Source organism: Micropterus dolomieu, linkage group LG13 (genome assembly GCF_021292245.1).
Source record: "Micropterus dolomieu isolate WLL.071019.BEF.003 ecotype Adirondacks linkage group LG13, ASM2129224v1, whole genome shotgun sequence".
NCBI classification, from domain to species: Eukaryota; Metazoa; Chordata; class Actinopteri; order Centrarchiformes; family Centrarchidae; genus Micropterus; species Micropterus dolomieu.
In genome coordinates, this window is record NC_060162.1 from 24,097,626 (window position 1) to 24,123,984 (window position 26,359).

The 26,359-nt window shown below is 40.4% G+C and overlaps 2 protein-coding genes across 4 annotated transcripts in view; both read right to left on the reverse strand.

The window, feature by feature from the left end:
* The window catches only part of cacna1bb (calcium channel, voltage-dependent, N type, alpha 1B subunit, b), an 83,450-nt gene extending 61,577 nt beyond the window's left edge, over nucleotides 1–21,873 (reverse strand). The window contains exons 1-11 of one of the 3 annotated variants that reach the window (XM_046066301.1): nucleotides 21,802–21,873; nucleotides 21,586–21,698; nucleotides 21,314–21,426; nucleotides 20,075–20,206; nucleotides 8,597–8,669; nucleotides 8,180–8,297; nucleotides 7,557–7,624; nucleotides 7,296–7,402; nucleotides 5,114–5,176; nucleotides 3,955–3,996; nucleotides 817–1,563 (exon numbers count right to left, since the gene is read on the reverse strand). In XM_046066301.1, coding sequence (XP_045922257.1) covers nucleotides 817–1,563; nucleotides 3,955–3,996; nucleotides 5,114–5,176; nucleotides 7,296–7,402; nucleotides 7,557–7,624; nucleotides 8,180–8,297; nucleotides 8,597–8,669; nucleotides 20,075–20,206; nucleotides 21,314–21,426; nucleotides 21,586–21,657 — 1,535 coding nt within the window. In that variant the 5' untranslated portion in view covers nucleotides 21,658–21,698; nucleotides 21,802–21,873. Of the gene's footprint in view, nucleotides 1–816; nucleotides 1,564–3,954; nucleotides 3,997–5,113; nucleotides 5,177–7,295; nucleotides 7,403–7,556; nucleotides 7,625–8,179; nucleotides 8,298–8,596; nucleotides 8,670–8,752; nucleotides 8,785–11,520; nucleotides 11,719–20,074; nucleotides 20,207–21,313; nucleotides 21,427–21,585; nucleotides 21,699–21,801 lie in introns of those variants that run through there. The other 2 variants (XM_046066302.1, XM_046066303.1) reach the window with 2 other exon arrangements.
* The window catches only part of LOC123982279 (voltage-dependent N-type calcium channel subunit alpha-1B-like), a 42,601-nt gene continuing 37,996 nt past the window's right edge, over nucleotides 21,755–26,359 (reverse strand). Inside the window, exons 6-9 of the mRNA XM_046067720.1 lie at nucleotides 26,145–26,260; nucleotides 25,943–26,032; nucleotides 23,587–23,676; nucleotides 21,755–22,023 (exon numbers count right to left, since the gene is read on the reverse strand). Of these exons, the coding sequence (XP_045923676.1) occupies nucleotides 21,755–22,023; nucleotides 23,587–23,676; nucleotides 25,943–26,032; nucleotides 26,145–26,260 (565 nt within the window). The remainder of the gene's footprint in view (nucleotides 22,024–23,586; nucleotides 23,677–25,942; nucleotides 26,033–26,144; nucleotides 26,261–26,359) is intronic.

Consider the following 26,359-nt stretch of genomic DNA (forward strand, 5'->3'; position numbering starts at 1 on the left):
GTCCTATCACTTATTATTCATAGCAGGGCCACCAGGTGAAAACATTTGCATATATATAGTCTTTATCATCATTATCTATTATTTACCAGCCGAGACAGCGTGGCTGGTATTGTTTTCACCTTGTGAGTCTGTGTGTGCGTCATCATGGCAGGAGACTCTTACTGTAGTGGGAACTAACACCGAAGTAGTTTTTAGTCAGATTTAGGACAGATTTTGTCAACGCAACAGCATCACAAGAACACCAGATACAGTCACAAAACTATAGTTATAGGTAGTGTAGATGAGGTCAAAATGAAGTCCAAGTTCAAAGATGGGTGTGGTCCGACCCATGAGTACTCATGTAATAACTTAGTGATGACCACTGAGTACTCACGTCAACATGTTGGCGGGTGTCGCCGTTGTTATAATTCCATCTCAAGATTGCCTAGTTGTTTTTTTTTGTTTTTGTTTTTTTTAACAACCTGAGTCTATTGATTTTTCTGTTATTTGAACCAGATATGACAATATTCAACTCATCAGTTTCATTGCAGAGACAGGTGGTGGCCAGGACAGATGATGACAATGCTAGACAGAGCTTTACAGGCAACACAGCAGCAATAAAGTTGGTGCGCAACATGTCAAAAGTAAAAAACAAGACCCAGCTTGTAAATAAAAACAGCTATATTGTGCACTTCTGTTTTTTTGGATTGTGATGTAGGATAACAGTCTACAGTAAGGCCACTGTAAAGTTATTAATTATGAAAAAACATTTAATATCACCAACAATATAATATACAGTATATCTTGATGTATATAATATAATGTCTGCAGTCTTACCTGTTACCTTTGGTCCCATTCTTGTTCTTATTGGAGTCCTCTCCATCCAGTGTAGACTGAGCTCTGACCATACGAGAGCAGCGTCCCTTCCTCTCTCCATTAATATCCCCTCCTCCTCCCCCCTTCCCCCTGCGCTCTCCCTGTGCACCATTTGCTATCATCCCGTTCCCCTCTTTCAGTGGACGATGGGAGTGATGGTGGCGATGCCCCCTTTCTTCTCCTCCTCCTCGTACGTCATTGGCCTCCTCCTCAGGGGAGCCGGCCTGGTGGTGGTGCCTGTGTCCCTGCCCTCCATCGCGGCTGTGGCTTCGCTCCCCTCTCCTCTCTTTTGTCGGGGCACCGTCGCCGTTGTGATCCCTGCCCCGGCTGTGATGGGTGTGGTGCCTCCCTCCACGGCCGTTGCCTCCATCCCTGCTCTCCCCGTTCTTGTCGCGGTGCCTGTGATTCCTTCTAGAGTGCGTGTGAAAGTCTCCCAACCCATCCTGCTGTGGATCTGCTGCCTCCTCTTTTCCCCCATCAGTGGGCTTGCTGGGTTTGTCGCCGTCCCTGGCTTCCACCACGAGTGGCCGGTCCAGGTGGGTTTTCATGTCAGGATGCAGGTGGAGGGCGGAGGAAATCCGGAGGCGCTCCTCGGGGTCCAGCTCGTTGAACAAAGCCTCGGTGCTCGCCCTCATGTTGTGTTTCCTCAGCTGGTTGGTCCTCTGCTCCCACACTGACATGGCCTTTGCTGACCGCTGCTGCTCCTTACTGCACACAGAAATCAAACCCACAGGACAAGATCATATGAAAATGTTCATGTGTCATGTTTTTCTGTACTTCATGAGTAGTTTTGTTGCATGGGCTTTGGTTGAACATCATCATCCACAATTTCATCCATAGTCACACCATCCTCTGCAAATATATAATATAATATATTTATTTAATTCTAGTCTTCAAGCCCGTAAGTAAGTAATAAAGATCCAGGCACAAGGTGGTCTATGGATGCATCAGCACAAATGTTCACCATGGTCAAGCTTTCACTTACCATGCTTGAGTGTTATATGGAGAAGTAGCTTAGATATCCACTGCAAAATATGATTATTTTTCATTTCCCAGCTAAGACGGTAGTTTGTCTAATGCTGAGCACCTTTACATTCTGTTGTCATGACTGACCAGATCATGACCTTATTTTGAGCCCTGAACCTTAAAGTCTTCCCACGTGGTTTTAATAAAAGCTTTTAAAAAAAATTCAGTCACACTTCTGGCAACTTTTCACCAGTGGTGATCAAAATGCATACTGTCTCTACAGAGTTGTTAGGGTTTGCCTGGGTGAGGTAGTTTTATTAGCATGTTTTTAATTGATTTAACCTGCACCAACTACCAGGCGCGTGGTGCAAAATATCTGTAGTAATGTGGTAAGTTTTTCTTCTCTGAATGACTTACTACTGTTTTGTTGAGGAAAAGCAGTGTTTTCATGCATTGATTTTCAAGGCTTCCTCCTTTGAACTGTTCAAATGACTAAGAACTGACTCAAAGCATACTTTTTATGGACTGACACTAGGGCCATGCTGACCACCTCTACCCGAGCGTGATGGCTCCCTCGCTGAACTGCTGCATCTCGCACACAGACAGTGTTGCTGCTGCGGAGGTGCTACTGCCAGCTTTCTAAATTGAGTTTGCCTTTGATAAATACAATACACAATAAAAACCTCGTTAACAAATGAAGTAATTGTGTCCACAGCAATGCTAGAGTGCTTTTAATCTGGAACAGATACAGGAGGTTTTTCATGTCTGACATATTCAGATGTTATTCAGATATTCAAACTGTAGCGAAAGGTGTAATGTTGCTGGTGTGATGTCCATAAGACTATCACCACACCATTGTCACAGCGCAGGCTGTGTGGCTGCTCTAACCAGTTAGTTGGGAAATGAAACGCAAGACGTACCACAACACACACACAGGCTGTGTGGCCCGGCGTAAAACAGATGCGCATAACTGCCTAAAATCTGTTTCATATAGTCAAAAAAAACCTTGTTTAGCCGAAATGAAAGATTTACATAACTGAACTTTCTTTCTATATTTGATTTAATGTAACAAATGTAAAGCTGTGCACATGTAAGTTAAGAGATATCAGAGGTAGGTCTTTAAAACGACAGCATCTAATTTATCAATCCCAGACATTCCTCAAGAGGAAAATATTCCAGGCTTGATTTCACAATATACGGTTAGATCACAATTCTGGTGTTGCCCACTAAGACACCCGCTTGTTGTAAAAATCTATTGAAAAGTTTAGTTGAGTTTCTGCATGGTGCATCTATCAGATATGAGACTTAGGTTCACTTTTGTATGTGCACTGAAAAAATGTCCGATTGCTGTTATTGTTCCTCCTGTCCATACTGACCACAAAGAGATCCTTTTCTGAATCTATTTCACTGTATGAGATGGAGAACAGTAATAGATTCTAAAGTTCAACTGCTGCTAATGTGAGACTTAAACACAAAACTGTGAAATATATTTAATTTGAAACTTTGCCACAATGTTGCCACAAAGAGCCGTTTTATCCATATTCCCAACTAACAATAAACAATAGGAAAGCCCCTGTGCATAAAATATCATATAATGGGACGATGGAAAGCACAGTAAATAGTGCAATGCTTTTGTGATTGTCAATCTGATCCACTATGTCAAACATACATGTAGTTCTGTTACTCTTGTTTAACTCCTAATGTAAACCAGTTTTGAACGACAACATGTCTTTTTATTATGTTGGCTTCCCAGCAGCTGTCAAAAATTTGATTTGTCTGATATGTCACTCATCTGGCAAAAATAAATACATTTTCAAATTCTGTTTGACTCACGTCATGTGTAAATGGCGCAAACATGAAAAACATGCTATGGGCTATCCTCTTTAAGGCAAACAACAAGATGATTCCTGAATGGGGAAGATTTGGTAAGAGATCAAACTAATGAGTGAAATGAGATTTTTTGAGGAACATGAGGTTCTCTTTAGCAGAGGAAATAATCAAAAACACAACCTTTGATGTGTCCTTATTTCCATCTATCATGTGTGAAGGCATTGCATATGGGTTCTGTTTCTATGATTTATTTACATGGGGCTTTATGGGTTAGTTAAGTTTGTTCCATCTGGTCACCTGTACCTCAAGATTCGTCGGGCGGGGGAGGAGTAGACAGTATAACTCCTAAAAGATAGACAGAAGACACAGATGGACAGAAAACACAGAGGACACGGGACAGGCATCCACAGACAGGTGAGCTACAGACATCCAGGAAAGGTTTGTGTGTGTAGATGTAACGCTGAGGGGATAGGAGTGTTATTTTGTGAGATATATTACGAAGCACGCGCACACACTGAAAAACACACGAGAAGGGCAATGTCAAAGAAATCAGTTATGGTAATAATGTTATCTCAAAGAGGTGAGATGTTAAATTAGCGTCTCTGGGCTTCCATCTGCACTTGCATCGATCGAAACTTAAAGCTAATCGCAGCGGCTCATATTGTCTTTTAAAGTGAAGTCCTGGGGTCTACGATAACAAACAGACAGGAAATGTCAAACTGCCTGCGGTGATGGCAACGCTCAGAGAAATTAAACATTTATACGCAAATTATTCACATCAGAGAGCACAGAGCGGAAGATGAATTACTGTAGGCGCCAACGCAGAAGAGCTGCAACCATCAGCAAAGTACACAATGGTTAGTTAAGGCCAGAGGGAGACATAACTGTGTTTGTGTATCAGCGATTTACACTCAAAATTACACTCACACTGACCTGAAAGCTTAAAATGTTTTATGGGCTTGAGCTATTTAGATGTAATTATGTCTTCTGCTCTGTGAAGCACTTTGTGATAACTTGTTTGTTTTTTTAATAATCATAAATACATTTCACTTTACCAGCAATGAAGACATGATAGACTACTATTTAGGTTTATGGAGGTCCAGAGGAGGAGAGGAACAAAGAGAAGAGAAGAGACAAACGTGGAAGGAAACCAGGAGACGAGAAGAGAGGAAGACAGCAGACAACAGAGGAAAGGAATCAAGGAGGGAAGAAGAAAAAAGAGGACAAAGGAAAGAGGAGGGGACAGGAGAAGAGAGGAAAAAAGTAGGAGAAAAGAGGGAACACAATGAAAATAGAGAGAAGAGCAGATGACAACCAGAAAGAAGAGGAGACGAGAATAGTACCAGAAGAAGAGAGACGAGGAGGACACAAAGAGAAGAAAGGAGAGGAAACAAGACAAGGGGAGGAGAGAAGAGGAGAGGAGACGAGGAGGAGAATATTGTAACAGAGAGTGATAACTCACGGTGACTGAATGCTGTTGATGGACGACCTGCGAGAGAGTGCATCTCGATTTTGCTTTACAAAACTGTACATGCAGAACAAAAACAAAAGAAAAAATGAGACACAAATCTGAAGGGGGCAGGTGGACAGTCAGTCTGTCTGTCCATCCACCCGTCCCCTCCTGTCTTACAGTAAAGGACTAATCTGTGCAACTACTTCAATAACACAACAGCAACAAAGGAGTGTTCGTTAGCGGAAACATTTTCATAATGACAAAAAACTTAAATTGAGAATGGTCCAGGAGTTTCATTCCAAAGAAGAAGAAAAGCACAAGTTGAAATGATCTTGAAATAGTACAAATGTAAGAGTTTTAAATATATTTAGAGTGCAAAATAATTTCTAATCTGGATTTTTTGATTTTTCCAGTCATTTTGAAATGAAACCCTGCGTTACTCTGAAACAGCACACATAATGCACAAAAAAACCAGTTTATTTAAAACAAAAGCACTTGTTTATGTGCTCACTCACTAGGGCGTTACTACACTGTTCAACGTACAAATTAAAATATTCTGAGAACACTGAAAGTAATGCATAGAGTCACACAATAACAGTAATGACAGTGAAAAGAGGAAAGATCGGAAAGTTAGCTAACCGATGATTTACAGAGCCGATCATTTTCTACAGTCTAATTGACCTATTTCTTCGACTGAGTAAAGTGAGTAGGACGGCAATTAAGGAGCGAGTGTGAACCAAAGATGATCACTTTGTCAAAAGAATAAAGGACTGTGTGAAACTGCACGTCACACAAAGGGCTGCACAGAATTATAACACACAATCAAATATAGACACTGTCCATAATAATTATTTTTTACCGCATTGTCGGAACAGATGGGTATCAAAGGAAGGCACATTTTAACCTCCAACATCACATAATGCAGCTATAAATCACTGATAAGGATGAAAACGTTCCAGCTTTCTCCTGACAGACTCTCATAATTTCAGTGTTCATCCAGGCTCTAAAAATAGGCTGAATTTGGAGGCACAATTAATTTCCGCGTTGACACGAGACCCCGGACCTGTCAATCACAGAGTTGTGGTGGAGTGGGGGCGGATCAGAAGTTTTAGCATGACAGGAACTATCTGGGTCTAGAAAGACGTCCCTGTCATTATCATATTAGAGAAGATTCTGACTTCTGACAACGGAGATTAAGTGTTTCTTCTATCTCGTTCATAGGACTAGTTGACTTTCCTGCCTTATTGTGCTTAATGGCTCGCTGTTCAGATGTTTCCTCTGTCTCTGTCTTCCTAAGTCCAGAGGGTGAAAACATTTGTATATAATGACATTCTCAAATGGAAACTGTGCTGACCTAGAATCATCATTTTATTAAATCGGCAAATTAGTCTTAAAGCCGGTATCCAAAACGGGTTTGAATTAAAAGTACCCTGCAGAGTGTTCTTGCAGACAACTTTGAATGAATTTCTTTCCTCTTCCATTTTTATTTTAAATTGTGCTTTGCTTACATCCATATTGGCCCACTATTAAAAACATTGATCCATTATGAAAGGTACCTTTAATTCAGTGTGTAATTTATTTATTCATCCATATATTGGAATAGAGGTGGCTTAATATCACTTTTTCATTTCCCAATATGATAAAGTACCACCACAATGAGTATTTGTACTTTGTAATTATTAATATACCCCCCCCCCCTTGTTATCTACCAAGTTACTGTTAATAAATCATTTAAATGCACTTTATCTAAAAACTAAGGTTCTACAAAACCTTCCAAAACTCCACCATCTTTGTGATAGTTTAACATTACTTGACTTACATTTTGTCACTAAAGAGGCAAAATGTAGATTTAGGCTTTAATGGGGAAACAGACTTGTGTCTGTGGAGTTAATAAATAAGAAGAAAAATAAGGGAAAGTAAGTGAAAACCGCTGGCAGAAACTAACATGCTTCATCACTTGCGTCTACTCTTAAAGAAGGTAGACAACGTTGCGTGATAAACAAGGCAACACCACAGGAGCACTCTCATAGTGGGAGCAGATGAGGTACATTAAACACAGTACATACATACGTATCAGACTGAGAGGGAAGAACATACAGTAGGACAACACACTGAATGACAAAAGGGACATTTATCTCCAGTATGGGTTAACAGAGCTGCTGTCAGGGGAGAGAGATGCTTGGACACTTACGCAGCGATTGAGATGTTGGCTGCGGACATCGGGCTGACTTCCTTCACCTCCAAAGCCTTTTGCAGGGCGAGCTTCTTATTGGCCGCCTCCTCCTGCTCCTCTTCATCCTTTAGCCAATGAGAACCACTCCATGAAAATACATTACAACATGTTGATGCCCTGTGCAAATGTAGGGCTTTTCTCAGGTGGTGGCTTGACATGTTTCACTATGTTTTTAACATGTCTTCAAATACAACATTCAGACAGTCTGACCCAGCCTACCTTAGTCAGCTCCTGTGCATTTGCGAGGTTATCGACAGCGATAGCCAAGAAGACATTCAGCAGGGTGTCTGAATAACAGGACTCAGGATAAAATATAGATGTACCGTATATATCCTGTGATGAAATGTGCAATGTTTTTTTTCCTCACCAAACTAGAAACAAAGCCTTTAAATCTGTCAGTCAGAGTTGGGCGGACTGTTGTTCAGGGTTGATATTAAACAAGCAAGATAAATTCCTTGTTTTAAATGCGTCCCACTGCCCTCCAGAGGGTTTGCATCATTATTGCTGTTAAACACATTCAAGCTTGCCAGAAAATTAACTCTTTTCATGCCTTTAGTGGGGGTTTAAACTTTTAGGAGGTGGCCCAGTTCCAAGCAACATTAAAAACATCTTAATAATTCAACCTGAGTTTAGAAAATTTAAGGTATGAATATTAAACGTTGCAAAGTTATTTGAGTGTGTTGTTGATGGACACTAATTACCTTCAATCCAAAGCAAATGGAGGAGCTGGTCACGCCTAGAAGAAATTAAAACCGTTTTCAAGCTAAAACTATTTCCACCTTTTGATCCTGCGCCGTCTGACTCAGTCTGCAGTTTTGATAAAGTGATGTCAAAGAGGATACAGTTTCCAAAGAGTGTGAGGACAATGAAGTAGATGGAGGAGAACATGCCGCGGCGAACGCCTCCTTGAGACTCGATCCCGTGGTACATCACGGCGTTCCAGTCCTCGCCAGTCAGTATCTGAGAAAGACAAAAGAGTCAGAACGACACGGGGGATATGGGGCGGGTTGTAAAGCACCGTGCAAATCTTGCAGAGTGTAGAATTAAATTACTTTACAGAGTGAAGGGTTATGAGCACAGACTAATTGAGGGATTATCAGCGGGCTCATTAGGGGACAGAAGGTACACAGACCAGTCATTCCCTCTAATTAAAATGACTGTTAACAATCTTTCTTTTTCCATGAAGTCAATATTCTCTCATTTGCTCAGACGGTGTCAAGTGCACCTTTTGTGTGCACGTGTGTGAAGGAGGGTCTTACCTGGAACACAGTGAGGATGGCTGCTGGGAACGTATCAAAGTTGGTTGTTGGCGTCTCATCTTCAAAGTTAAACCTAAAAGAATCAGAGTCAGAAATTACAAAGAGAGGAAGACTGAAAATAAGTGTAGGTCCCGGTCAGATCTTTATGGCATCTACCTGCAGTTCAGGAGAAGTCACAGGGAAAGGTAAATGTAATTATATAAAAAAATAAGATTAAAATAAAAAAATTACAAGAAACCATTAGGATAATAATGTTAGGAGCCTGTTTACTGTCTAAGCATCAGTACATGTTTCTGTTCATGAGAAACATGACAGCACAAAAACAGACACATTCACACCTTGAGCCACAACTGCACCACTTCTTTTTCTCCTTGTCTGTAACACTGTCTACTGTCAATCCACACACACACACACACTTGTATTCCTATACTTGTGAGGACCTTTACTGAAATCAGTAGCCCCAACCCTAACGTGAAAGATTTCTTCCACCTCATTACAACTTGGATCTTATTTTTGTAGTTTTGTATATAATTTTTATCAGCAATAATAATATCAGGGGTAGAAGTAACCAATTACATGTACTCTTGTTACTGTCACAAGTTTTTCCAAATGTAATTCATCACTTATTTAAACCTGGTTTAAAAATGCATCATACAAAGAGTAATAATTTACCTTGTTTGCAGTTGGAGGTGTCTTCCTCCTTTCAGCAGTTTTACAGACGTACCATTTATAATGGTGGTCTGAGGTGAAAATGCTTTTTGGGGCCGCACAGAATTTTGTTTTTGTTGCAATATTGTGAGTGACCACTGGGACAAACTGGCAGCAATATCATCCCGAGCACTCATAATGCATCCATGATGCTGGAAACTATTCAAGCTCTTTATTTTTTAATTTGTGGCTGCCACAGCTGTGGAATGTCTACTGTTTATACTGTACATCTCCCGGTGACGCTCTAGTTCAATAAGTAGTGTCAGGTTATTTAATTTACATAGCCTAATAATGTTTGTTGCACCTGTCACGGTGTCCACAGCTCTTTTTATTTACTGTCTGTCCTTTTTGATTAATTTTCTGAGTTTTGTCCACTTTTCTGGTTAATTCTAGTAAGGCTACATTGAAAAAGGCAGTCAGTTGTACCCACAGGCTGCGATGTGCCATCTGTACAAAATGGAATTTATTTTTTATTTTGTAGCCTGAGGGTGTTCTTTATTTAGTTCTACCATATAACATTATCATCATTATAGAACCCCCCCCCCTCCTCTTAAGATACTGAAATGTAATGCAATAAGGTTTACTATGAGTATCAAACAAGTTGTGAACAAGCCCATAGTATAGCAGACTGTAATTACAATATGTATGTGCAATGAGGGATTATTACCATTATAGGTGTGCTCACTTTAAGTTTTACCCGCAAATAAAGTGTTTTTTATACTAAACTGTTGCGTTGTTCACAACATATCCAAACATCTGACTGCTCCTGTTCATTATACTTAGATGGTGTGTTCCTAGATCTCAGCAATTAACGTGGTGAGTACAATGTTCACAAAAGATGATGATTTTAAATAAATTATTATTAAATTATTATTTAAATTATCATAAAACCCACTTAAATAAGGCTGACGTTGTAACAAACCAGAGATATTCTTTAACCATCAAAACTATATGTCTAAAGCCAACCTTTGACATATCCTTAAACCAAATACCCTAAAACTAAGTCTTAACCTTCAAACAGCCCTTTGAAAGAATGAAATGAGGGCCAGACAAAATTTCCTCACCTTCCAAAAATGTCTAAAAGTCACATCGGTCCTCACAAAGACAGAAGTACAACACATCAAAAAGTTTAGGAGTACGTTTTTCAGATTGCTTCACAGCTTCAGATAGTGGCTAGCGTATTCATAGATGAAGGGAGTTGTCTTGTATTGATAATGGATGAGACAGTAGAAGAGGGAGAGAAACATGCAGCAGCAGGAAACACTAGTCACCAGGGAGCCACAGCTCCAACTTTCAAGTCCAAAACACACTGCCTCTGCAGCTCAAGGCAGCATTATGTGTCACATGCACAAAATAGAGGCACTGCGATGCAGCACGGCAACAAATCCACAGGGCATAGTAACCATCTAATATAAAGCAAATAAAGTACAGTAAATCTGGAATGATGCTTGGATTCAGGAATTCTTCTGTTGACTTCATTCCTCACCTGAAGAGCCAACATCTGCTCATCAGGAAAGGTTTTTAAAATATCTTTATAATTCTGAGACTATTGATTATAGGAATCCGGGTATTTGAGTTCCTCAGAAGAAGGCACGTTATCAGCTGACAAATTCTTAAAATTGCAGCTGTGTGTGTGAAGCGGGTTTATGTAGAGAATAGTACAGACAGCCATCTTCACACACAGCCTACAGTGCCAGTATGTTTTGGGCTCAACACAACAGCACTCCTGAATGGAATGTTGAACGCACTTCAACACGGGGAAAATACAAGGACAGAAAACTATAACAAACAATGTCAGAAAAAACAGATTAGGAGTGAATGAACAAATGAATGGAGGGAGATTTAGGTTTTACTATTTGAAATGCTTGCACTATATTGTTAGTATCATCCTTTTCATCTATTTTGTTTAACAAAAGCCGATTTAACACAACTTCTAAAACTGCTAACAAATATTAGAGGCTAAATAAAATATGACTCAAAGGTCAATAAATCTGAGAAATCTATTTAATTGGATCCCAAGTGGCTTCAGCTATCTGAACCCAACACTACTGGGTTCACACAAAACTGAAACACTCACAAATGTGTAGCTACAGATTTGTTTTTCTTTAAAGTTAACAGCAGAATCCAACTTAATATCACTACTGTCATCACACATGCATACTTTCTACACAAAGGATCTAAATCTTTTCAGAAAGCCCACAAATGACCCAACAAACCTGCCAAAACCTGAATCCATGGTCTTGAAACTGAAGAAGACAACGAGAGAATGACACAGAGATGCATAAGGATGGGTTGGTCATTCAACTGAAAATAACCTACGCTGCTGATCATTTATCATTTCATCAGTTAAACTCATACAAAAGAGGCATGTGTATGAAACATTTGGGGTTGAATAGAAGAATGAAATATCACAAATTGAGGCAATATTCAAGTTTGACAGCAATTGACCCTTTGCTAACTAAGTCCCGCCCCCTTAGTTACTGTTGCTAAGTCCGACAAACTGTCGGCGCTGCCACGGTCTATTACGGCACTTCCCGGAGAAATATTGTCAAATTTGTTGGAAAAAGCGATCTCAGAAAGAAGCAGTCAGTTTTGCAGTGTCATTATACATTTGAAGGTTGTATTCAGGCTGTCAAACCGACTCAAACAGATCGAGAAAAAAATGAAAGATAGAAGCTAAAGCCTACCACTCACACAGTACAAGTGAACCCCGACGATTGAGACAGAAGACAACGATATGAACGACAACAACACTGTTCCTGTAAAGCTGGGTAGGCCTCCATTCATTATTACAATCATTAAAAAGCAGAACAGCAGGGCGTTACATTCAGTAGGAATTTAGCTAGCGTTAGCTAACTAACATTAGGAACAATCCACAGCAGACATTTTTCTGGATTTATTTCAGGTTTTGGAAAGAGAATAAATCGTACTTCTCCTTTCAACCTCTCTGGGTAGCGACTGTAACTATTACAAGTGCCCCAGGAACAGCGTTTGACCATATCTTAGAAAAATACAGCCAAAAAAAGCTAGAAAACGACGCCTTTTGCATTACAGTCAATGGTGCGCAGCCATGAAAGTGTCGGACCTCAGTTAGAGCGAGTCCTATACTGCGCTGTGATTGGCCAGCTGCGTATTCGGGGCGTGGCTTAGCGAAGGGTCAATTGTGAAAGGTATTTTAAATGTGCATTGTTGTGACAATCCTTAGTAGCAGTTGGGGAAAATTGTGAAATCAGTAGGTTTACAGCATCAAGGGAAAAAAACATTTAAGACAGACAAGAGGTTAAACTTATTTTTCTTGAATTACGTAAAAACAAATGCTGCTTATTTCACCTATTTCAAACATTGTCTCCAAACCACTTGAGCAGAGAGGTCTAAGTTAGCTAAAAGTAATGGATAATTGGTTAATATATAGCTAAAGATAACGAATAAACCGTTGGCTAAAAGTAGTGGATAAACAGTTCAAATAGTTTGCTAAATGCAACGGATAAACAGTTGGAATAAATTGCTAAAACTAATGGATATATGGTTGAAATAGATCCGTAAATTAACAGATAAACTTGACCAAACCAACCTAAACATTGGTTTATTTTACAAAAACATTATTGCTTTATGTACTCAATAGCTATAGCATGCAGCTTAAAACAGTTCAAATGAACACATTTGAAACGTGAAGGGTGGCGTTGATGAAGAGGTACTTGAGTTCATCTGACAGTGCTATGGGGGTACGTCAGACAGGGTTCAAAGGGGTCAAAGTTTGGGAACCCCTGTTTTACAGTCTATAAGCAAAAACAATGCCTCACTCACTTAGTTCCATGTTTTGCATAAAGGGAGAACTTATCATGTTTAATCTAATGCAATGTAAATCAAGCCCTCTTAAGAGGTACCAGTACCAAAGAAGTACCAGAGGGATCTATTCTCAGTCCACTACTATTTACATTATACACTGATCATCATTCCTCTTAATCAGTACATTAAAGTTCATTCTTATACTGATTACATCATTATGTATGCAACTAATTATACTCATTATAGGCTTACTCACATTTAATCCATGGTATTATCTATAACCACCTGTGCCTTTGACTATCCTGCCATTTAAACTTTAAAATTGTGCCCATATCACTCTCCAAGACTTGAATGGTACTTGGCTTGACAGCAGACTATCATTCAAGATTCCTGTTTAACATTGCACAAAAAATTACATCAGGTTTCTGAGGGCTGTGTTTGTCTTTTTTAAAACGGAAAACTTTTGTTGAGTCAACGTTTATGTCTGAACTTGACTATGGCACTGCCACAGCACTGAGAAAGCCTGGATTTAAGGGATGGTTGGCCAGCATGAACATACACACGGTGCTGTGGCAACTGCCATACTCATCAGTGCTTTCTAATTCCAAAGTTACAAAATCAGTTAGCTGTAAGCAATAGTGCTATTTTACAATTAAAGGGAAACAACAATTGCCAAACAGGCATAGAAACACAAAATACAACAGTGTGTGTATCTGAAAAAAATTTCCACCACATCCCAAAGGTGCTCTGTTGGATTGAGATCTGGTGACTGTGGAGGCCGTTGGTGTAAAGTGAACTCACTGTTATGTTCAAGAAACCAGTTTGAGATGATTTGAGCTTTGTGACATGGTGCATTTTCCTGATGGAAGTAGCCATCAGAAGATGGGTACACTGTGATCAGAAAGGGATGGACATGGTCAGCAACAATAAACGATGCTCAGTAGGTACTAAGGGGCCCAAAGTGTGCCAAGAAAATATCCCCCACACCATTACACCACCAGCAGCCTGAACCATTGATCCTACCATCTGAATGTTGCAGCAGAAATCAAGACTCCTCAGATCAGACAATGCTTTTCCAATCTTCTATTGTTCAATTTTGCCTGTGTGAATTGTAGCCTCAGTTTCCTGTTCTTGCTGACAGGAATGGCACCAGGTTTGGTCTTCTGCTGCTGTAGCCCATCTGCTTCAAGGTTCGACGTGTTGTGCGCTCAGAGATGCTATTCTACATATCTTGGTTGTAATGAGTGGTTATTTGTGTTACAGTTGCCTTTCTGTCATCTGGAACCAGTCTGCCCATTCTCCTCTGACCTCTGACATCAACAAGGCATTTTCGTCCACACAACTGCCGCTCACTGGATATTTTCTCTTTTTTGGACCATTCTCTGTAAACCCCAGAGATGGTTTTGTGTGAAAATCCCGGTAGATCAGCAGTTTCTGAAATACTCCTGACAACCATGCCACGTTCAAAGTCACTTAAATCCCCTTTCTTCCCCATTCTGATTCTCTGTTTGAAGTTCAGCAAGATGTCTTGACCAAGTCTACATGCATAAATGCATTGAGCTGCTGCCATGTGATTGGCTGATTAGCTATTTGTGTTAACAAGCAATTGAACACGTGTACCAGGTGAAATAAAGTGGCTGCTGAGTATATATATTTACTGTATTCATGTGTATTAGATAATGACGATCCTGAATATTTGGGGCAGATTTGGATATCGATCTTAAAAAACAAGAATAATGAAAAGTATGGATGTATTTTGGTGTAGGGATGTTTTTCATTATTTGGGCCCCTTAGTTTCAGTTAAAGGGCGTCAACGCTGAACATCAATGGCCAACCTCACTGACGCTCTCATGGCTGGGAGCAAATCCCTGCAGCCAGGGCCCAAAATCTTGTTGAAAGCCTTCAAAGAAGAATGGCAAATGAATGCCCATCATTTTGCAACTATCACATGTGGCTGTAATGTTCAGGTGTCCGCATACTTTTGGCCAGGTGATGAATCATTTAAAAACCCAATAGTGGCTAATAATATCAACCAGCATGCATCGGTCTGGCTCAAATATGTACTGTACATGCATGAGGAAGATGGCTGTGGGGGAGATGAGGGCAGAAAAAGGGGAGGGGGGGGGAGGGGCAACTAATTCAATAAGCCATTTCTCCTTTGGTATGTCATCATACTCTCTCCCAATGATTCTCTCCTTCTTTGTCCCTCCTGACTGCCTGCATCCTCTGTCACAAACACCTCTGACTACCCACCCCTCCATCACTTTCTCTATTTTTACATCAGCCTTTTCCTCTTCCTTTCTTTCTTTCCTACCCTGCCTGCTTTCCACCATCTCCTCCTCTCTCCCACTCTTCTCCCACCATCCTCCTTCCTTGAGGATTAGCGAGCCGAGCGCAGGGAGCAGCAGTGGCGGTTTGCTGCTGCGCCCGTGTGCGACGACCTCTGTTTACTCTGGTAATAGGGATTGGGAGCGGGCTGCTTGGCTTCCAAGCAGCATCCACGGGGACTTCATTAAATCAGTCCTGAAAACAAGAGTCATGTGAGGCGAGACTCCACAAAAGCTTGCGCTCTAACCCTTAACATATCTAATCCTTAGCAGCAGGTTTAAATTGAATAGGTGAATTTCTGAGAATACACAGGCATGTAAGATTGGAGATATATGACATTGAAAAAAAAACTGCAGAGCACTGGGACTGTGACATGAATCAGGACACACACGACATTATGCAGTCTTTTGAGAAGTCAAGAAATGCTTTTACTATATGAGGAAGGGGCTGAATACAAAGAGGCAGCTCACTGTGCATACTAGAGCTGCAAACTAATCAGTCCCTCCTGGGGCTAGGCTTGTAAGTTCATAGGCAATGTGGCTTTTAAAAAAAAATCTGTATTCAGTTTATAATGTAACTGTAGTGCTTCGTACAATGTCAACCAAATGACTAGTTTGAGGTGTTGAATAAGAGGTGGCTTGAATTTGCTAACCTTAAAAATCATTCACTGGAGATCAATTGGAAAAACTTGGTCAGAGTCCTACATAGCCTGGGGGCGAGCGCTGTTCCGGGAAAGCAGAGTCATCCACATTGCAGTTTAGTGAAAGTCTGCTTATGGATTATTGGCTTTGTTTTGGCTTGTAAAAGTAGTTCTGAGTTTAATTAATTAATGCCCAAATCTGCAGTGATTGATGGAATTGAAATTCAAATTGGACTGACCAATGATTATTTTCATATTTTCATTAGCTTAATCTTTCCACTTTCTTCTCTCTTGCCTTTTTTGATAAAATGAGTCTCGAGCTATTTATCTTTCAATTCTCACAATTTTACCTGGAGATTACATTTTGGTGTTTTGAGAGCAGGAACATAATCTGAGCCAAAAATAAAGTCTTTTTTTAAGTATTACAAAGCATCTCTTCTTCTTCTTAACGAGTCATTTCATCTTCTATTTGGGGCTGAAGGCCCATTTTTGTTTTAACAATTGAAATCATCTGCCTCTGAAATGGTTATGTGTTCTTTTGTTTCTATTCTATTTTAACTCCATAATTGTTGGCTGAAGTAAATGGAAAAACCTGAAATTATTTGACATCGTGGACACACTTTTAGACTTTAAGTCAGAAATATAGGCCTCAAATGAGCATGCATGTTACTGAACAAAATTATAAACGCAACACTTGTTTTTGCCCCAATTCATCATGAGCTGAACTCAAAGTTCTAAGACTTTCTCTATGTACACAAACGGCCTATTTCTCTCAAATATTGTTCACAAATCTGTCAAAATTTGTGTTAGTGAGCACTTCTCCTTTTGCCGAGATAATCCATCCACCTCACAGGTGTGGCATATCAAGATGCTGATCAGACAGCATGGGTATTGCACAGGTGTGCCTTAGGCTGGCCACAATAAAAGGCTACTCGAAAATGTGCAGTTCTATCACACAGCACAATGCCACAGATGTCGCAAGTTTTCAGGGAGCGTGCAGTTGGCATGCTGACTGCAGGAATGTCCACCAGAGCTATCTGAATTGAATGTTCATTTCTCTACCATAAGCCGTCTCCAAAGGCGTTTCAGAGAATTTGGCAGTACATCCAACCGGCCTCACAACCGCAGACCACGTGTAACCACACCAGCCCCGGACCTCCACATCCAGAATCTTCACCTCCAAGGTCGTATGAGTCCAGCCACCCGGACAGCTGCTGCAACAACCGGTTTGCATAACCAAAGAATTTCTGCACAAACTGTCAGGAACCGTCTCAGGGAAGCTCATCTGCATGATCGTTGCCCTCATTGGGGTCTCGACCTGACTGCAGTTCGTTGTTGAGTGGGCAAATGCTCACATTCGATGGCACTTTGGAGGGGTGTTCTCTTCACGGATTAATCCTGGTTTTCACTGTACAGGGCAGATGGCAGACAGCGTTTATGGCGTCGTGTGGGTGAGTGGTTTGTTGATGTCAACGTTGTGGATCGCGTGGCCCATGGTGGCAGTGGGGTTATGGTATGGGCAGGCTTGTGTTATGGACAACGAACATAGGTGCATTTTATAGATGGCATTCTGAATCCACAGAGATACTGTGACGAGATCCAGAGGCCCATTGTTGTGCCATTCATCCACGACCATCACCTCATGTTGCAGCATGTTGCAAGGATCTATACACAATTCCTGAAAACTGAAAACATCCCAGTATATTTACCGGACATGTCACACATTGAGCATGTTTGAGATGGTCTGGATCTGGGAATACGACAGCGTGTTCCAGGTCCTGCCAATATCCAGCACCTTCGCACAGTGGACCAACATTCCACAGGCCACAATCAACTACTTGATCAACTCTATGCGAAGGAGATGTGTTGCACTGCGTGAGGCAAATGGTGGTCACCCCAGATTACCGACTGGTTTCCAGACCCCCCTGGATCCCCCAGTACAGTGAATCTGCACATTTTCTAGTGGCCTTTTATTGTGGCCAGCCAAACGCACACATGCGCAATCCCCATGCTGTCTGATCAGCACCTTGATATGCCACACCTTTGATGGATGGATTATCTCAGCAAAAGGAGAAGTGCTCACTGACACAGATTTTGACAGATTTGTGAACAATATTTGAGAGAAATAGGCCTTTTGTGTACATAGAGAAAGTCTTAGATCTTTGAGTTCAGCTCATGATGAATTGGGGCAAAAACAAAAGTGTTGCGTTTATAATTTTGTTCAGTGTACATTTCAAGAATAACATGGCAATAAAAGACTGAATGACATTCTGCAGTCAATGTATCACTTGTCTGCTTTTAAAGTTAATCTAGAGCGTATATAGTAGAATGGTAGAAAGTATTTCTTCCACACTGTCACATGTATTGATCTACTATGTTGATATATTTATGTTTATAATTTTGTTCAGTGTAGTACTCGTCCATCACCAGAGACTAACACGATACTAATAATGGCTGTTGTAAGGCACAGCGCCATGGCAACAGCCTCCAATCTCAAATATCTTTAATTTGCAAGTTTAGGGGACATTTTTCTTAAACAAACCAAAAACTGGTTAAACACCTGTCTTCAATGGAAAAGCAGACAGAGGGTATAAGCAACATACAAGAGCTTCATGTTGGTCTTTAAATTCAGTTGTATTTCAGTTGTATTAAAGTTACTTATCACAACTTGACTAAAAATGACCCATATGGCCATAACAAAATTATCTGTGTGTTTTTTGAGCTGTCACCTCTATGGTAAAAGTTTGATTAGGTTTGGACAACAAAAACTACTTGGGTAAGGTTAGGAGGACATTGTTGTCATGGTTAAAATAAACTAGTGTTGAATGTTGGTAGGAGATGAGCACAGCTGTCTCTGGTGTCATAGTTAGAGGTTTCGTGGTGTTATAACAGCGTTGCACAACCTCCTCCTTCAGTTCAGAGGGATATGTCATCAGGGCTTTGGTTTACAGACTATAAAAACAGAAGGCATGAGTTACAAACAGGGAGGTGTGAAGTTTAAAAAAAAATGGCAAAAACATTTACTAGACTGGAAGGGTCTAATGAAAATCGCTATCAAGTTGCATCATGGGAAGTGTAGCATCCACTGTTTTTGACCCATAGTGAGGATAGAAAATCAGGATATCGCTAATCATCATTTTTCAAAACAAATGCAAACTGTAAAATGGTTGCCTAACCGTTCCCTTGTAACCATCCAACACAGTTTACAGATCGACTTCCTGGTTCAACTTTGACCTACTGTATTTACTGTGCACACAATTTTCCTGTGCAATGAGGTATTGGCACCATTTCAGGTGCGCTCACTTTCAATTTTGAATCCAAATAAAATGGTACAGGTAATCTAGATAAACTGTTGTTGTTCGTGACCTGTTCGTGATTGTCCCACTGGACTTCACTGTAGCGATGTTGCCGTGTTCCCAAATCTCAGCAATAACCTTCATGCTTATGTTTTTAGGTATAAAATAAAGACTTTCTTTCCTTGTGAACCTATAGCAAAACGACTATTTACATCAGGTTTCATCCTAAATTGGTTAATTTAACTACACAGATATTTAAAGACTGTTAAAAGATGTAATATAATGTAAAATGTAATATCCTGCATGGCCACAGTAGTGTCTGTGTGAAGTGAGGTGAGGAGATAAGTATAATGTTGAAAATGTGAGTGTATGAGTTGAGTCAGACGGGGCTAGATGCCCGGCCTTTGGTTAACTGCAGCCAGCACGGAATCATGAGGTGTTCCTGTCATTAGAAGACATGGAGCTCCTGCTGAGAGTGATATCAAAGGGCCACAGTTGGTGCTGCTGCTGTGCCAGCTACCTGCTGATTCAACACGTCTGTCACCACCGCCACGCCGGGCCAGGGATCACACACAGGGAGGAGGGTCAGATGGAGAGATGGATAGGGGAGAAGAGGCGAGGGTGTGTGTGTGTAAATGTGTGTCCGTGTTTAGTCGTGGATGGCTGGAAAGAGGAGGAAAGAGTGTTCCGAGCGCAGGACAGGTTAGAGACATTACTCACTGTCCTCCGAAGAGCTGCATGCCCAGCAGAGCGAAGACCACGATGAAGAGGAAGAGAAGGAAGAGCAAGCTGATAATGGACTTCATGGAATTGAGCAGGGAAACCACGAGGTTCCTCAATGAGTTCCAATATCTGAGCATAAGCAGCAAAAACGGGGAGAGACAAAGACATTGTTTCCATTATACATTGCTCTGTTAAACAGGCAGTAAAATGATAAACAGATTCAGACAAGCAATGCTTGAAAAAAAAGACAGAAATAACCAAAACAGAGGAGGAAACAGAGGAACAAATGGCCATATGAGCTGTAGGTGGCCTAAAAGGAATCAATGCGTCAGGGTCTAAAGCTGCCAGTGTCAGTGAATCACAGGATTACAGCTAATCTAATGAAATAAAAGGCTTGCCATCAAACTCTAACAGGATTGTCAGTTCAGAGAGAAAAGAATTAAGAACGCCCTGAGAAAAAGTACAGCTACTGCTACATAAAAACCTGGCATCTCCAAAATGTAGCTATTTAAAAGAATTTGATACATTGGAATTGAAATAATGACATGATTAAGTTTGTGAACCCTTAAGTGGTTTTTTTTGCATGGTTTTCACTTAAATTACACTACCGCATTCTACTACATAGGTGTGGTTAGGCATGCATTATAACGTTATTTTCAGAATAGGTCAGTCTATTCATCACTTGGTATGACCATTGTACAAAACTTTTTATGTAAAAAAAGAGTTTTTTTGGAAATAAGCAACAATTAATTTAGATATGAGTAAATTAATTAATAGAGACATTCTGAGACGGAAAAAGTCACGTACTGTAAAGCTGCACTCCTCTGATTGTACACATCAATTTAGACAATTCACTCTACCAGTCCCTGCAGGCTATATTGCCTTTTAAATTATGTGGTGCAGCACAAGCTTTCCAGGTGTTTTCTTTATTGTGCGGTGTATTGACGTATGAGTGTTTTCTCTTCAACAATTTACTTTAATGATTAGAGAGGCTGCTTTCAGTCATTTTAAACATTTCCATGCGTGCAATAATGTCACAGCAAATAATGTGGGATATTTAAGAAGCTAAGCATCAGGAGGACGGCAGCTTTGCTCCAAACAATTTCACTGTGTGAACCTGGACTGTGTGTGTGACCTTTTGGGATGTGCAGAAGAACACAGAGCATTAATTAACATTAGATTGTCGGATAAGACTACTGTCTGTAGTTTAGAGTGTGTGTTTTGAATTGAACTCACTTGGTGACTTTGAATATCCTGAGCAGTCTCAGGGCTCTCAGCACACTGATACCAAACGATGCTCCTGGTTTAATCATGTCCCAGATCACCTCACAAATACTCCCCACAATCACCTAGAGAGGAAAGCACATGATGAAGTTTGCATCTGCCGTATTTGGCTCCGTTTCAAAAAGCCAAACAAGATAAGTAGACTGGCTCTCCATCCAAACAGAACTGTCACTGCTGGCTAGTGTAAAATATCTACCTGTGAGTCACAGCTGACACTAACTTACCCCAAAATCAAAGCAGTTAAAGGAGGAGTGGAAATAATTCCTCACTCCAAGGCCGTACATCTTCAAGGACATCTCAGTCAGAAACAAACCCAGGAACACAAACTCTGCTGTGTCTGTTTTCAAGATGGACAGAGTAACAAAACCAAGAAAAACTAGTTTTAAAGACCATTTAAAAGTGTGTGGGGGTGTGAGTGTGTATTCTTATGTGTGACTTACAGAGGGCCCTTGTGAGCCACTCAGGCTGGTCATAGTGGACTATGGCCACACACAGAGTATTGAGGCCCACCAGACACAGAACGATCCAGTAGAAGCTCTGAGCTTTCACCATGCGGCGAATGAAGAACCGGGTCCTCTTCTCCTTACGCCGGAAGTAGGAGGAGCTGTCCAATTTACTGCTGCTTTTCACACTGGCCCTACCAAACGGAGAAGCCGGAGGAGCTGAAAGCAATGATGGAGAAAAGTGAGGGAGTGAATGCATGAGTGTGCAGTGGTGAAATATTTGTCATTGTTTCACAGTCTTCACAGTAAATCACTGTGATTCTCTTGTTTTCTTCCTGCTACTGTGATGAGCAGCATCCCCCGTTCTTTCCCCACTCATCAAGATTATAATTATAATGTTGGTTACATAATGTTGGTAAAAATATGCATTATGCACAACATTATGATGGTTACTTTTCTGGCTCCAAATTATTCTTCTTTCACTGAGTTGGTTCAAGTGATCCAGCTGAGTTTATGTTTAGGAGAAACAGGTGGTGGAGGACAACTTTGGTACTTATTTTGGAGTAATATTGCACTTGCTTTTCTGCAGCAGAGTTGTTCAAGGAGAGCCAACAGGCCACTCCAAAATAAAAACACATAAAAAAAATACTTTTAATGTGTTGATTTTGAATGTATCATGTAGTGCCCTCTCAGTTCATATTTGGACTGCTGTACTTATACCTATGTTAGTATTTTGGAATGTTTCGCTTCACTGAATTGAATGCTGTGATCCTTCTAATAATGATTTATCCATGCTGCTCCACACTCATTTTCTGCCAGTTTTCCAGTCTAGCAAGCCAGGATTGTAATTGTGCCTCTGGTTATCGAAACTGCAAAAATTGCATTGCAGTGCGTTTGAGTGGAGAGTGCTACTACCAAGTTACAAGAAATTAGAGCTCAAGGACCTCAAGGTTTTTCAGAGTGAAGTGTAACAGCATGGTTGGGTAGGGCTCCATTCCACTTCACATCTGCTAACAAGCACAGAAAGTTGTTTGCGGCCAAGACTTTAACTGATAAAAGTAACAATATCTACTCAAGGGACAGAAAGAAAAGCATACAATCACCTGAATAATCCTTGAATTTTCCTTGCAGCTGCTCATTAAAAAATATGCACCAAATACATATGTGCCGTGCACCACGACTGCAGGCATCATGTGTGAAACAAGTGAGATGAGAGATGAAATTTGACTGCGCAGTGCATCTTTTCCCTTGGCACTTAATTTTATGGAAAACAGTAGATTAGATGGGAAAAAAGTAGCGAAGGCAACAAAATGGTTTCAGTTACCTTGCTTATGCTCATTTCCAACCCACAGACAAGCATTTACATGTTGTCTTTATGTGGAAACATTAAGCCCATTAATATAAAAGTGTCTAATTTTAATATGCTGCAGGTGATTCTTTTGCTATTTTAATTTAACGGTCTAATTAGAAAAGTTAATTATACTTCTTTCCCCTGAAGTTGGCGAGGATATGTGCAGGAGAAACGGATGGAGCTGAATCTGCTTTTGTCGTGTACATTGTTACATTTGTGTGAGATATTGAACAAAATGTTTTATGGTGCTGAGATGACATGACAAATACTAATCTGATAAATGGAGACCAGTGAGTCAGTGACATGGCTATGTTCATTGTAGAAGACAGGCTTTTATGGTGGCTTTCATTGTAAAGGTCGACTCTGTGAACAGACAGCATGCGACGGTCAGAGGTGATCCGCTGGTGGCCGCGGATGAAAAGATGTCTTACCAACGGAGGAGATGTCTGCGAAAGGGTCCTCCCCCTCCTCAGCACCGATCAGGTCATTTTTACCTTTCTTGGCTTTGCCTCGTTTCAGGACTGTAAAGAGAACAGCACAGACAGGAAAGGAAAAAGTCCTAAAATATATATAGTAATAGTAATACAGAGAATGGTGCTCGTCTGTTATGCAAAACTTCTTTAGTATAAACCTTTGAAAGTTAAGCAGGAAAAACGAGCATTTTCAAATTGTGTTTTAATGGAACAACCCTTATCCCAATTCATAATATGTGTGTGTGTCGGGGGGGGGGCAAAGTGGAAGGGGTGAGCTAATTGGAAACTATGAATAGCAGGCATCAATCATGTATTTCATTTGGAGATTTTCTGCCTTACTATTTGAAGCCAGACTTGGAATGAAAAACTGCCAGCGTGACCAGCTCCATGTCACCGTAGTGGTGGGCTCATTCTTGAGATCTACAACCCTGTGCCTCCGCTCATCTCTGCCGGGAGGCAGAACCAGGCAGCGAAACAAACAAAGCTCTGAGACTGAGAAACACTAGCACACTAAACACTAAAAATTCTCTTTCTTATCAAATCATTATTGACTATAATTGACGGCTAAAAAAGCTCATTTTGAAACAATCTGCCAGTGCAGTAAAAAATTCCAATTGAAACAAACTTCAAAACAAAAATCTAGATTTGACCCGGTGGGTGTAACAAGGTTAATTTAAAATCACATAAAATGTTTTCACTCATTTTAAGATGATGAACACTATAAGGTTATTTTAGCACTGAGTAAAATATGGTATAGGAATTTCGTCTAAAGAATATTTAATTTGAAAAAACAAACTACCTTAAGTTCACCCATTTTTTAAATCTCTAAATGAAATATCCAGCCTGAAGGATAATTTCCTCAATTTCTTATCTCCAAAGACTAGGTATATGGTGGTTCAGAATAAAGAACACCTCTACTAAGTCAGCCAGTTATGATTGGCACTTGACTCTACTACTCATGCCTGTCATTCATTTCTGCTCTAAACAAATCAAAGTGGTTTTTCTATGGCTGTGAACATTCTAATCCCTGATATGTAACTAATTGAGAAAATAAGGAAGCTGGGTGCTGTCACTTGACTGTTTCCTGTGTGTCCGTTCACTAGCAAATGCATTTCTATATATGTATGTGTGTGTGTGTGTGTGTGTGTGTGTGTGTGTGTGTGTGTGTATTAGGGAGTATAGTATAGTGAACTTTTAGTTTACTTTACAAATCCAGACTAAAGCTGAAAATCCCACTAATTAACTCTTGCCTTCACAATAGGCCTAATGAATATCATGGGAGAGAGAGAGAGAGTTCTTCCCTTCCCTTTAAAAGAGATTAAAGTCCACATCTATATATAGATTTTAAGAAACAGTACACATTTCATATTTTGTGAAATAAGTTTATTTGCTTTCTAGCCGAGAGTTGGATTAGATGATTGATACCACTCACAACACACAACATGTCTGTTTGGTGAATGTGAAGCTACAACCAGGCGACAGTTAGCTTAGCCTAGTATTAAGCCTTAACAGGGAAACAGCTAGCCTGGATCTGTCCAAAGGTAAAAGAAAAAAAAAGTAAAAATCAGCAACTTTAAAACTCACTAATCAACATGTTATATCTGGTTTGTTTCACTTAACCAAATGCTGAATATTACAAGTCAGGGTTTTATGTCTTGTCACTGTGAGGTAGCCAGGCAGCCAGCTGAGACTCCGCTAAAAAGTTCCTAATGGTTTTTCAATATTTTTATCTAAATACTGAAGACTCTGAAGAGGTGTTTGTGTATGGTTTTTAACTTAAAAAGTCCTTGTAATGATGCACCTAACTGTTAGAAAGTATGCACTTTGCTGGTTTCCACATAGGATTTATTGCTCTAACAGGTCCAGATTCATTTAAAGCCTTTTTATTAGCCAAATGGCTATCAAGTAACTGCCTCATTCTGGACAATAATCAAATCAGTAAAAAATGTCTGAGATTTCATATAAACCTACATTCTACTCCACAGGCGTCCCTAAAGACTGTATTGTGAAAAGTGGGTTTTAAGTATGCTGCTCCCTCTGCTTGGAATCAGTTGCATTATCTGAATCTTCGGGAGCTGGTTTAAATTATTTAAAACGACTTTGAGGCAGGCACATCTGGCTGTAGATGTTTTGAGTGACTGATCCCTTTGATCAATGATATTGATGACTTCTGATGAATATTTGTTATAGTTTATGATGCTGTGTTATTTTATTTCTGATGATTTAGGAATGATTTATGCACAGCACATTGACACTGCAAAAAAAACTATTGTATGAAAACATAAATACAACAGATAACAAAACCTGTTTTCACCTGGAAGGTTTTGTTTCCTCTTGTACCACGCACCATCCAGTGGGGACTTCTCCTCTGCAATCTCATCCTCCTCCTCCAGCAACACCTCCTCTGCAGCGGGAGAAAGAAAGGAGAGAGGGACTTTCTATCAATTTGTCATGTTTTTGTAACACAACAAACACATGCATGCCAGCTCTCACCCTGTTCCAGAGATGATTCTAACCTGCTTTGCAGATCCACTCCAAGTATCCGGTTAGCTCTCTTTCGATCTGCTGCTGCCTCCGAAGCTTCAGGAACTCCTGCCTCTTCTCCACACGCTCTCTCTCTTTGGCAAATTCTCTGTTAAAACATATACAGAGATGTATATAAATAGAAACATAGAAAAATTTTATCATATTTGGCAACGGGGGGGAGGGGGGGGGGGGGGGGGGGGAGGAA